The sequence below is a fragment of the Ovis canadensis genome, chromosome 6 (assembly GCF_042477335.2).
Source record: "Ovis canadensis isolate MfBH-ARS-UI-01 breed Bighorn chromosome 6, ARS-UI_OviCan_v2, whole genome shotgun sequence".
Lineage (NCBI taxonomy): Eukaryota > Metazoa > Chordata > Mammalia > Artiodactyla > Bovidae > Ovis > Ovis canadensis.
In genome coordinates, this window is record NC_091250.1 from 107,860,718 (window position 1) to 107,874,566 (window position 13,849).

The 13,849-nt window shown below is 36.6% G+C and overlaps 1 protein-coding gene across 48 annotated transcripts in view; it reads right to left on the bottom strand.

Annotated features, from left to right (window-relative positions):
* CCDC158 (coiled-coil domain containing 158) overlaps window positions 1–13,849 on the bottom strand; it is an 80,367-nt gene that overhangs the window by 45,276 nt on the left and 21,242 nt on the right. For 45 of the 48 annotated variants that reach the window (XM_069593193.1, XM_069593192.1, XM_069593188.1 and 42 more), the window contains 6 exons: window positions 10,603–10,712; window positions 10,162–10,489; window positions 9,203–9,279; window positions 8,176–8,286; window positions 6,719–6,833; window positions 704–823 (listed from right to left, as the gene is read on the bottom strand). In XM_069593193.1, coding sequence (XP_069449294.1) covers window positions 704–823; window positions 6,719–6,833; window positions 8,176–8,286; window positions 9,203–9,279; window positions 10,162–10,489; window positions 10,603–10,712 — 861 coding nt within the window. The remainder of the gene's footprint in view (window positions 1–703; window positions 824–6,718; window positions 6,834–8,175; window positions 8,287–9,202; window positions 9,280–10,161; window positions 10,490–10,602; window positions 10,713–13,849) is intronic. The other 3 variants (XM_069593200.1, XM_069593199.1, XM_069593198.1) reach the window with 1 other exon arrangement.

Genomic DNA, 13,849 nt, shown 5'->3' on the forward strand with positions numbered 1-13,849 from the left:
GCAAGTAACTCTCAATGGACTAGAGCCCAGATTAGATATGAGGATTCTGGGAAACATGGAACAGGAGGGAGAGAAGTGAGGATTATCCTGCAGTTTAGAGTCAGCTCTCCCTTGAGCATGTGCTCATCAAGCCCCGGTTAGCCTGTGAAGGACACTCCGACAGCTGAGGGCCCTGTAGCCTGAGGTAAGGTTTGGTGGGGAGAGAATCCTGTTCTACAGGAACTCTAATAAAGTATCGCATGAAGGGGTACCAACATCACCTTTCCTAAATTTCTCAGCCTGTAGTACCCCTAATGGAGGGCAGAAACTGCTTCACTACCATCAGAATCCTCTTTTCTTCCTAAAAAAATTTTTTTTACCTAAATTTGCATTTAACTTTTCTTTATACATGATTTGTATGTGTTCTGAATGTTGTTTGGTTTTGAAATGAACATTCAACCCTACTTCAGTTTAGCAGAACACAGTACCTAACAGAAAGACTATGGCTATTCAAAGATTACCTTCACCCAACTTGTAAGCCCTAAGAGTTGTGCTTATACAATATTATATTTCACATGTAAAACTTGAATAGTGTCCAGGATGCTGTGTTGTGTGTAAATGTACAGATATGTTGTAAAATTTGGAATTTGAAACTAGTTTTGTGAAATACGGTGGTAAAACTTCCCAGAATTAATCTCATTCATATTTCAGAGCACCTTCTTACCAAGAGCTTTTGAAGTTGGTCGTCCAGATTTCCAGATTCCTGACTGAACTGATCACGTTCCGTCCGTGCTTCAGTTAGCTCTGAGTTTGCGAGAACTAACTGCTTCTCCAGCTCTTCTATCTACAAGGAAAGCACAAATGAATCTGACTACGTCAATGAGTAATATAAAATAAATACAGTCTTTGGAAAACAAACAGTATTATTTGGGGCAATGGTATCATTTGGGGGGCAAGAATAAGAGTTCATTTTGTGATGTATTTTGTAGACAAAATTGTGATGTATTTTGCAAAGTTTTCCAAACTTAAAATCTATGTGGAAGTCAGCCAGACAAACTGACCAAAATGAAGTACTTGGTACTGTGAGATTCAGCCGTTGTCTGTAATACGCCACTCTCACCATCACACTACTCAAAATCCATCTTCTGTGAAAATGAGTTCTATAATTTGGTATTTAAGGAAGCTTTATGTGGCATAAAGAACATTCTACAAAGCCCACACAAATTAACTATATTATACTTAGAAGTGCTATTTTGTTTCAGAACATCAGTTTCAAAAATAAAGGCACTGACTATAAAACAATGCATGGTAACAAGCTTATAGTTATCGTCACTGTTAGTCACCCTATTTTGAAAGGATACACAAATTTTCAAATATATGTATATATATAAAATAATACAATCCTCATTTTTTTCCAACTATCAAGTGGGGTAAGAATACTAGTTTAAAGAACTGTATAGATGCAGTTCTCTCTTACAGACAGGCAGCTGTCAGATCTGTGTGACCATGCATTTCTATGACATACGCCAGAAGGGCCATCACTGTAAACAGGATCTCTACAGCCCTTAACCTGGGGCTGCAGGCTAAGAGGTTAAGATCTCTGACAATGGAGATTCTGAGTTTGTATTTGAGCACAGCTACATAAACTCATTACATAGACACAGATATTAAAATAATGAAAAACTACTGATACTGAGTGTTATATAGTGATACCTAACCTTTAATGTGATACCTATAATAACATTTCATCACCACTTTCCAATAACAAAAAATCTTTCATGTCTGCATAAATGCTACATATTCCTTACTTCTAAGGCATCTACTGAGTAGGCTTCTAAATCCACAGTCAAGAATAAAACTTAATGACTGGTTTGGATGCAACTGTGATTAAATCTTCTTAGAGAACATACGAGCAAACCTAACATTTTGTGATACTATTTTAAGTTGGTCTAAGTTCATTTAAGATCATCATTTATTAATTTGGTACGTGTATATTAATTTCATTACATATAAACATGTATATGCTACTATCTCTGATAAATGGTAAGGGTGAATACATAGATGGGTGTGTATACATATATATGTCTTTATTTACATATGTACATACATGACTTAAGAGCATACTAATACAGGACTATCAAATAGTTTCACATTTACCAACAGAGTAGTATCACAACCTACAGGAATTTGAATATAAATTTTAATATTTACATTGGATACATTTCAAAACTGACTTTGTAATCGATTCCATGTTTTATACAAAAAAGTATTTCACAGAAATTAGGTAAAACATTAGGTGACCGATAGAAATGAGCTCATAGATACTAATAATCCTATAAAAAAGTGCTTTCACTCTTGTGTTCCTATAACAATTCATCCTCAGGGACACAAGCAGCTTCCTAAGACAAATGAGTACTATCAGCTGAAACAATCTCTTCAGCTCTACTATTATTAGGAAAGACTAACTCAGCACACATAGTAAAGACATTAAAAATACTGAGGGAAAAAAACATCAACTCTTACTTTGGTTAGACAAATGTGATCAGAAAGGCAATATGATCTGGTTGAGAGTCAAACAGCCTGGTTCTGAACCAGCTTCTGTCACATAAGGTCTCTGAGTCTGTAATTTGAGTCTAAATTACACATCTATAATTTGAAAAAAGTATTATAGATGATCTTTCAAATTCCTTTCAATTCTGCTTCTAATATTTTTCCACATAAGATCAGCATTAATAAAGCTGAAATTCTATATTTTCAAAGGAACCATATTTGAGCTCTAAATTTAACAAGAATGCTTTCAATTTTAAAAGTTGCTCATGTGACTAACATGAACATTTTAGACTTCTAGTCTGGGGTAAAACCATTCCTATCTTTGAGCAAAGTATTTGTGTGGTTTAAAAGCTGAAATTAAGACTTGTTATTTTATGTCTGTTTTCACTTTTTAAGAAATTCTGGATAATCACTTAATGTTAAATTCTATGAGACCAAATTTTACAAAGAAAAAAATAAAAGAAAAAAGAAAAAGAATCAACTTGTATCTTTCCATCTAAGTATCAGACATCCCTCCAGACCCCTGCAGGAACATTAGTTTTGTAGTTGTCAGTACTGACTCAACTGCTATAGCTCTGCTTTTACCTTTCACTTTTTAAAAGTAAAAATATTTATATTAATTAATCAATCAAAAAGATAAATAGAGAGTGAAAGGGAAAACCATTGAGGTAGCAGCTGAGCTGATACAAACAGCTGTAAAAACATAAGATGAAGAAAAGCCTTTTAAAATGTCCAGAATAAATACTGACATCTGAGATGTATTAGTTTTTTTCTCTTTTCGTTTCTTTTTAAATAGCAGCACTGGTTTTCCCTTTCACCATCTATGAATCTACTTTTTGTTTTGGATCACTGGACAAATAAGTACTGCGATCTCATTATAATCGTACAGTGATTTTAGATATCACCAATTGTGCCAAATTGTTATCTCGCTTTCTGTGCTCAAAAATACACAGTTCTGGGATAATAAGGAATGCTGCTGGTCAGCATGGAGGTGCATTGGCAGAACTATGCAGAGATTTGCATAGAATCTCCCTGCACAGGGTACAGCTCCAGCCAGTGCTACTACAACTTCACTTTTTGAGTAAGAAATTCAGCCCCAAATGCTTTCAAAGTATGAAAAGTAAACTTAGAATCAAGATTGTGAGATATTTTTGTTATCAAAAAGCGAAAGTTAAGAGTAAAGCCAAATCTACAGAGCCAATAGTGACAGCTTCTACTGGTCCAAATTCGTAAAGGGGAATTCTGGAGGTTCTCCTAAAATGGAAAGAGAAGAATAGAAAAAATATTACAGTAAAACACTTTTGTATGTCTGAAAGCTATGTCTACAGTCTTCTTTGAAACATCACTTTTCATCAGTATGAAAATACTTTTGCTTATCTGAAGGGACACTTGTCTGGCTAAACAAGTTTTCTCTATACTTATGCATTCTAGTTGGGAAAGTTTTGTTCAGCCCTGTCATGCAATCAATTTTTAAAAATAATAAATATTTTTTTCTGAAGGAATCTGACCCTCAGGAGAAAATACTAACACTGCCTGCCTCTCATAAAATATGTTGATGTATAATATCAACATACTCTTAAATAATAAGTCTCTCTTCCCACAAATCTCACTTTTAATCATAGCTGTATTTTTTCCTTGTTATTTGGACAGTATATATTGTATATATTAAACGTACAGCAGCAGTGGAAAAATAAAATTTTAAGATTTTATTTAATTTTAAGATTTTAAGGTTTTAATAGGCTTTAGCCTATTAAATGTCAAGGTAAATGAAAATAAAAGAAATTAAACAAAAGAATCTGTGTTTTTTTAAAATTCTACATTCAATTTATCACAATGAAAATATTTTATAATGATAGAATTTTTCATGAACACAAAATAAAATACTTTTGTTAATGTGTTTGATCTTCTTTGCTTAGTTACACTATGTATTTTTTTTTTTTACACCATGTATGTTTAATGCTTTTCAGGTCAGAGACATTAAAATCTGTATTTACATAGCAGGATAATCATCTCTCAGTGTTCCTTGACTAAAGCGAGTTACTATAGAGATTCTAGGTGCCAACTCGATTAGGCTTACTACGCTTTACCAAAAGTCTCAGTGATCTGGATTAAAATTAATTAAACTAATATGCCCTCCTTTTTTCCAATAATGTTGACTCTTTAAGACTGTAAAAATTGTTCATGATCAATTGTTTACATGAAAGCAAGGTAAGACAATGATTTCAGTACTGTGTTTGTATCTACATGACCTCAAAACCCTCATATAAAAGGTTTCAGTCATTTATCTGAGGCTAATGCTTCTACAATGCGAAAGAGATAGGTGTTTATAAAAACAAAAATGATTTTTGTACTGTTAGGATGTCAATATTTGTTAAAATTTCCTACCATGCCCAAATTTAGGTTGATCGGCATGGTGTTATACATCAGACGACATGCATATTAGCAAACAACTGGGTGACAGCTTATGAAGAGGCTGTTTCCAAGCAACATTACAAATGGAAAGCTATATTAATTTCAAATGATGTAAGATAGATAGGTGAGTCAAGTCTTAGTATTTAATATTTTGTGGCTTTTCAAAGGGTCTGTCAATAAACAATGAAAATTAAATCTTTTCAGAATGGGTTGCGTATGATGAATATCAGTCATTGTATAGACTTGATCTGCCCAGAATGGGGTGGATATTCCTGTTATCCATCTTCAGGGGAAAAGTCCATCCTGAACTAGAACACAAAAGGCAGGCCTCAGAGAAGCCGGAAAGAACAAATATTTCTGTCTGGGCTTTTGTTTCTTGGATTTAGCCTTTAAGAAGTCTAAGGCTCCTTAAGGCTACTTCTAGGTGGCAGTGGTTGAAATGACCCTGACACAAGAATCAAGGCCAAGAGCTAAGGAAGAGGTTTTCGAGAGCAGTGCTGTTCACACTGCAACCCACCAGGAAAAAGTGAAATCAATTTAGTGGGCGTCAAATCAGTATCTGAAGAGAAGAAAAAGAGCCAGTGTCATATTATTTTGTGAAACATACTTGGATTGTATCTGTGTATACTAGATCATATGGAAAACTACATTTCTTGATGTGGGTAGTGATCAAAAATGTTTGAAAGCCCCTGTAGAGGATCCAAATCTCAAAACTGAGATTATACAGTTTCACGTTACTCTTTATTGTTTAGACCTTATAGCAAGATCATGTCTAAATTTTCTATCCTTTTAGCTGTGCAACAACTAACTAAAGTTGAAGTCTTGAACTAGAGAATCAAGGAGAAAGAGCCCCCTCCTGTGACCAGCATAGGGGTGACAGCGATAATGAAAGGAGGGGTTGCCCAAAGGCAGGAAAATATCTGGAAGAATTAGTGCTGCAATTTTTCAACTGCCTCTTCCCATAAGGAGCTTTTTCCCTTGTACCATTACCCTGTAGAACTAGATTATGTTATAAAGAAAATCTGTCAGCTTTCTTATACTCTATTTTTTCCCAATTAACTAAGGAGTAAAAAAATTGGCTACAAGTGGTTAGACCTGCAGGTTCTCTTATAGGTAGGATGACTATCTAAAGGATTTATCATCCAAACTAGGGCATTTTGGAGGTGAAAGGTGGTATTCACAAAACAGGATACTATTCTGCGTCCTTGAAATCAACAAAAACCTAAGCTCCAAAAAATTGGTTGATAATGAAAATAGTTTCTTTTTAGCTATGGAAACTGAGAAAACAGAATACTGTAGTAAATAATAATGTCTAGTTTTAATAGGAACAGTGTGATAAGAGATGAAGATTTAGCTTGCTAATTTTTTCTTATTCAGACTAATCTTGAAGTGAATTCAGTTTGTAAGCCTCACAATGATTAATAAGGAGGAGTTGAAGTAAGAGAGGAAATAGCCTAAAGTATTCAGTGGGAGGGGGAGAACAGCTGGTGCCAAGTACTTGCAAAAGCTAAACCTTGTAGCAGTAATTTAAATGATGTTATCCTTTAATTTTTTAGAAACTTGCTTGAAGAATGCAGGAAACTTTTCTAAGAATGAATTGATTTGAGCAAACACTGTGTATAATTAAACATGTAGATATTTAGCACCCATCTTATAAACTGCTTTTAATTTTAAATGATTGCTTTGATTCCTCATTTTCAAATAAACCATTAAAAACTATCTAACTGATTCTGTGTATAATAGTCTCTGGAAGCAGAACAGCAAAATTTAAACTCACCTTGTCTTCATACATCCTTTTGGCTTCCCTTAATTCAGAACGTAGTTGAGAAACAGTAGATTCCAGGTCACTCAGTTGGCGCATATACATTGAATTTTGGTTTCTTGCTTGCTCTCTAAGAAGGGTTTAAAGAGGGAATAAGAGAAAATAAGATCTAAGGCAGAAGGAAAAGAGCATGACAGAGGATGAGATGGTTGGATGGTATCACTGATTCAATGGACATGAACTTGGGTAAACTCTGGCAGATGGTGGCCTGGTGTGCTACAGTCCACAGGGTCGCAAAGAATTGGACATGACTTGGCAACTGAACTCTTGCCTGGAGAATCCCATGGACGGAGGAGCCTGGTGGGCTGCTGTCCATGGGGTGGCTAAGAGTCGGACACGACTGAGCGACTTCACTTTCACTTTTCACTTTCATGCATTGGAGAAGGAAATGGCAACCCACTCCAGTGTTCTTGCCTGGAGGATCCCAGGGACGGGGGAGCCTGGTGGGCTGCCATCTATAGGGTTGCACAGAGTCGGACACAACTGAAGTGACTTAACAGTAACAGTGGCAACTGAACAACAACAAGGGCAATGAGCAAATTAAGAGTAAGTGTGATACCTAAGGGCGCTCTAGCTTTTAGGCACTTTTCACTAATTATTTAATATAGCCACTAGTCTTTTATCTTTCAAATTGGTTACTAAAGACTTAAGTTCAAAAATGTTAACTGTTAAACATAGATGATGCATACACAGGAGTTCATTTTACAGTTTTCTCCCTGTATGACTGAAAATGTCCATATAAAAAGTTTCAACATGGGAATGCAAATTATAAAATTATTTGTATGTTGTTAGTCACTAAGTCATGTCTGACTCCTTGAAAACCCACTCACTGTATACTTATAATTTATATATATTTACACATATGTGCATGCTCAGTCACTCAGTCATATCTGACTCTTTGTGACCCCACAGACTATAGCCCTCTGGGACCCTCTGTCCATGGGATTTTCCAGGCAAGAATACTGGAATGGCTGGCCATTTCCTCCTCCAGTGGATCTTCCTGACCCAGGGATCGAACCCACATTTCCTGTGTCTCCTGCATTGGCAGGTGGATTCTTTACTACTGAGGCACCTGGGAAGCCCATCTACACACACACACACACACACACACACACACACACACACACAGTGTGTGTGTTTTATCCAATTATCCAATTAGTTGAAATGTAGATAAAAATTAAAACATCCAAACCCCAAGAGGCCCAAATACTTGCCATAATACTTCTGATATGGTTATAAAGTATTATCCATATGTTAAATAATCTTTTCTGTTCACTTGAATGTTAGAAAAGTTTCACTTTCTTGTAGAATCAACTATTAAGCATTTTTTTAAAAAGACCTTAGAACAAAAATCAATAAAAAATAAAATGAAGATAAACAGCTATCAACTTCAAACCACCAGGCACACATACTGAATGATTTCCAATTGACTCTGGATACTGTTGGCTTGACTCCGAGCACTGCTAGCTTTCTCGGTGAGTCCTGTTATTTCAGCTTCATGTTCACTTATTAACTGCTCAATCCTATAGAAAGAATATGGTGATCGTTATTTGATACAGACTTTGCCTGATAATGAATTATTCTAAAGATTAATTATTTCAATACTCACATTTGGTATTTTGTTTTAGCTTTGTCTATATTATTCATTTTATGACAAGTATCTAGCTCTGGGAGTTGGTGAGGGACAGGGAGGCCTAGTGTGCTGCAGTCCATGGTGTCGCAAGGAGTCGGACACGACTGAGCAACTGAACTGAACTGATGACAAGTATTTAAGTTAGATACAGAATCCTTTATCCAAATCCTTTGGGAGCCAGTCAGGCTTTGGAATTCAGAATTTTAAAAAAATGTTATGATGGTATTAAAGCATAGTACTAAGTATCATGTGACTTCCCCAGAGAGATCTATGGAAGTGTCTCAGAAGCCAGACATCACTAATGCAATGGTAGGTTTTTAAATATTCACAGTAAATCATGAAAAGACTATAAAAAGCTTAACATTAGCTCAGATTAGGTTTTGCCAACAAAACTGACATAGTATCTAACCTTGACCAAAGTGTAGTCAGATGCCTCTTGGCACTTAGGAGCCTAGGCTTAGTAAGAATTTTGCTAAGTCAGTTTAGTGAGAATTTCCCACCCCATGCCTCCTCCTAGTAATTTTCCACCCACTGACCCCCTCACCCTGCTTCTTGGCTATGAATCCCCATTTTCCCATGTTGGACTGGGAGTTGAGCCTCATCACTAATTCAATCACCTTTTGCAACAGTCTTGAATGACATCTTCCCTACTTTTCAAATAAGTGTCTTAACATGAGTTTCCTACAAATCTATGGGGGAAAAAAATCTGTGTTTTAGAGCTTTTTAGATATTGGAATTGCTGATGAGAGATTGTAGACTTGTGCTATAGTTTCACTATGATCTTCTATACCTCTGCCGAAACCTACCTATCTTGATGTTGTTGAAGAAGTAGTTCCATTTTGTTTTGTGATTCAGATTTCAGTGCTTCAAGCTGATCCTCTACCTGTTTATAAAAAAGAAATATTGATTGAGGAACTGGTAAATCTAACCCTTGGAAAATTTAGAGATTTTCTAACTAAAGGAATGCTTTCAGTTCAGTTCAGTCACTCAGTTGTGTCCGACTCTGTGCGACCCCATGAATCACAGCACGCCAGGCCTCCCTGTCCATCACCATCTCCCAGAGTTCACTCAGACTCACGTCCATCGAGTCAGTGATGCCATCCAGCTATCTCATCTTCAGTCGTCCCCTTCTCCTCCTGCCCCCAATCCCTCCCAGCATCAGAGTCTTTTCCAATGAGTCAACTCTTCACATGAGGTGGCCAAAGTACTGGAGCTTCAGCTTTAGCATCATTCCTTCCAAAGAAATCCCAGGGCTGATCTCCTTCAGAATGGACTGGATGGATCTCCTTGCAGTCCAAGGGACTCTCAAGAGTCTTCTCCAACACTACAGTTCAAAAGCATCAATTCTTTGGCGCTCAGCCTTCTTCACAGTCCAACTCTCACATCCATACATGACCACAGGAAAAACCATAGCCTTTACTAGATGGACCTTAGTCGGCAAAGTAATGTCTCTGCTTTTGAATATGCTATCTAGGTTGGTCATAACTTTTCTTCCAAGGAAAGATGCAAATAGAAGCAATACTAAAATCAGATACATTCTATCACTGTATTTTATTAAATCTTTTACAGTGGTTACACTCATGAAACTATACAGACAACTTAGCTCCCTTTATTAGGAAAGATCATTCTGGAAGTAACTTCCATTATTTTAGAGAACAAAAATGAGAACTTGGCTTACTTTGAAGAGTTTAAGAAAATTATATGCCTTATATTATTGTCTTAATGGATTTTAATATAAAATTGACATAGTGTTCTCACCACTTACTGGAAATATCCTCCCTTTAAGATAAGAAATCTCTGTGTCTAATTCTCTTAGGATTTTACTAATAGCTGAGGCCATGCTTCTGGAGTGGATGGTAGACATGCTGTCCTGTTCAAATACTTTCTTGCCTGAGGCTTCTTCAAAGTCAACTAGGACTGATCGGATTTCTTGAAGCACTCCCTCATGACTAAGCATCATCTTTCTTAGCTGCTCTATCTGTGTGCTGCTGTCTTTCAGCATATCGTCCTTAAGGCATTTGGCAGCTTCAAGTTCATGAACTGTATTTTGAAGCTGGTTTCGTAAATCCTCCTGGGACTGACTCTCCCTTCGTCTATGAAATAAATGAAAGAAAAGAAATAATATTGATAAAACTCAGATTCACACAAATGATTTTACTCTAGAAAAAGTAAAACTTTAAAATAATGTCAGGTAACGAAGCCCAACCTGATGTCAGCCATGGCATCTCTCTCCATCTGCATCTCTTGAAGTTTTGTTTGCAAATCAATGACTGATTGTCTTAAGTAAAACTTTTGTTTCTCATGCAATTCATTGCTCTGGAAAAAAACGGTCCTGCAAATTAGTCTTCATCAGAGGAACATATTTCCTTATAGCTAGTAATTTCTAAAAATCTATATACCAATTATTTAATTTAAAAAATTGTGTGTCTTTTTAAAGAAATTATTAATATTTATTTGGCTGCACTGAGTCAGTTGTGGTACATGGGCTCTTTCACTGTGGTGGGTGAATTTCTCTCCAGAGCAGAGGCCTCAGTAGTTGCAGCTTGCCAGCTTAGTTGCCCCATAGCATGTGGGATCTTAGTTCTCTGACCAAAGATCAAACCCATGTGCCCTGCACTGAAAGGCAGATTCCTAACCACTGGATCACCAGGAAGTCCCTCAATTGTTTGTTCTTATGTGTACTTCTTTCCCCCTTCACCACTGTCCGGGGCCTAATTAATCATTTCTAACATAGATTTTTGAAATACTTCTTCAATCCACTTACTAAGGAAATGGCAACCCACTCCAGTACTCTTGCCTGGAAAATTCCATGGACTGAGGAGCCTGGTGGGCTACAGTCCATGGGGTTGCAAAGAGCTGGACATGACCAAGCGACTTCACTTTCACTTTCACTTTATAACCAAAACATCATTTCTAGAACAAATCTGACTTATAGCTCAAGAAAGAGATAGGAATAAACTCTATTCCTGAGGACAGAAGTGGTTGAAATTGGGTATACAGAAAAGTCAACCCCTACCTCCAACTGACTTAAAAACTGCCAACTGACTTGGCTGCAGACAACTACCATTAAAAAAAATCAAGGTGTTCTGCTACAAGGAAATTCACAAAGATCTCTAAAATCAGGCACTGAGAGGTCTCCCAGAGTAACAGTTGATACCCCATCTAATTATCCCAAAGTAAAGCCATCAAGTTCTGCCCATAGACAGATTGCCAACAGTTTTTTTTTTTTTTTTCCTACTGTTCATTCTTGAGTATGAACAAAAAGCCAAAAACCACTGAACACTTGAAGGAAGATTACAAAATAAAAAAGAGACCAAGATGAAACAAATGAGAAAATACCCAGAAAAAAAGATCCAAAGAAACAAAAAGTGATAATGCAACAGTGGAAGAGCATTTCCAAAAACTTATATTAGAGAGAAATTTGAAAGACATTTTTGCTATAAAGGAAGAATTGGGCTATGTCAAATAAGCGATCAGAGGAGAAGAAAGGGTTCCTGGAAATTAAAAATATGGCTGCAAACTAAAAAGTTGCAATAGAAATGTTGGAAGTCAAGATGCCTCTTTAAGTAGAAAAAGTAGATAAAATTTTTGAAAGAACAAAAGAGATTTAGAGGTTCAACCTAAACAACAGGAGCTTCAGAAAGAGAGAACTGAGAAAACAGAGAAAGAAACTGTCAAAGGAAAAAAAAAATTGAATTCCTCAAAGCCATGAAATTAAAAGATGCTTGCTCCATGGAAGAAAAGTTATGACCAACCTAGACAGCATATTAAAAAGCAGAGACATTACTTTACCAACAAAGGTCTGTCTAGCCAAAGCTATGGTTTTTCCAGTAGTCATGTATGGATGTGAGAGCTGGACTATAAAGAGAGCTGAGTGCCAAAGAATTGACGCTTTTGAACTGTGGTGTTGGAGAAGACTCTTAAGAGTCCCTTGGACTGCAAGGAGATCCAACCAGTCCATCCTAAAGGAAATCAGTCCTGAATATTTACTGGAAGGACTGATGCTGAAGCTGAAACTCCAATACTTGGGCGACCTGATACAAAGAACTGACTCATTGGTACAAAGACTCTGATGCTGGGAAGAATTGAAGGCAGGAAGAGAAGGGGATGACAGAGATGAGATGATTGGATGGCATCACCAACTTGATGGACATGATTTTGAGCAAGCTCCGGGAGCTGGTGATGGACAGGGAAGCCTGGTGTGCTGTAGTCCATGAGGTTGCAAAGAGTTCGACATGACTGAGCAACTGAACTGAACTGAAAGGCACAAATCTACAGGCCAAAAGGGTCCATTGAGTCCCTTTTGGGACTAGCACAGTGAATGAAAAAAAAAAAACAAAAATCCACACCTATGCACATTACAGTGGAATTTCAGAGATAAAGAGAAGACCCTGAAGTTTCCAAAGATGAACCTCAACTAAGTAAAAAAATATCATCTACAAAGGAACAAGAATCAGATAGATATCTTCTCAGTCTCTGCAAGGGCACACAATATTTTTAAAGGACTGAAAGAAAATAACTTTCAACTTTATCCAGCTTAAGTTATTTTCAGAATGAAAAAAATTCATAAAATGTATGTCCCATATACTTTTTCTTGAAGTTTCTAAAGATGTGTTCTGACTAAATGAAGAAACAAATCAAGAAAAAAGAAAATAATAAATCCTGGAAATCATGGCTCCAACCAGGAAAGCAGTGATAATAATCTCAAGAAAATAGTTTTTAAACATTTTTTATAGTTACACAACAGACCTAAGAAAAAACTCATCTAGACTAGACAAAAGAACTAAAGAGTCCTGGGTTAAAGGAAGGTATGATAGAAAACCTATATGATAACTTTTTCAATAAGGATATGATAAAGGTAAATAGTATAAAGGAAAAAGAAAGGCAATTGGGAACCACAGGAAAAACAAAAACTACACAGCAAAGGAAATATAAAAGGTTACTACCTGACTTTGCAGTTCACAATGTTTATATAGTCACTATAAGGGGGGACCCGCTATCTTTTTCTCTAATAGTCCAGGTGAATGGCTAGAGCAGTCTGAACTTTGGAATGTAACAGTGGAAATGAAAACATGTTTGAGAAATATATACGAGGTGCACTGGACGGACTTGGCAGTAAAGTGCATGTCAGGGAAAAGGCAGAGGTATCAAGAATGAGTCAGGTTTTTGCCCTCTGCAATTGTATAAACGTAGCACCACACAAAGCTAGAAGAAAGGTTTGGGGGAAATCAGGTGTGTGATTGGAAATGGTGAGTTTATGGAGCCTGAGAAACCTTTCAAGTAGAAATGTCCAGGAGGAACACGGGTACACTAACTGGGTGTAGAGACCAGTTAAGAGGTCTGACCAGATGTGTAAACTGAACAGGCACTGACATATACATGGCAACAGAAGCCACGGAAATCACAATTACAATCTATGGAGGGTTTTGCTGGAATAACAAAACTGAAAAAGA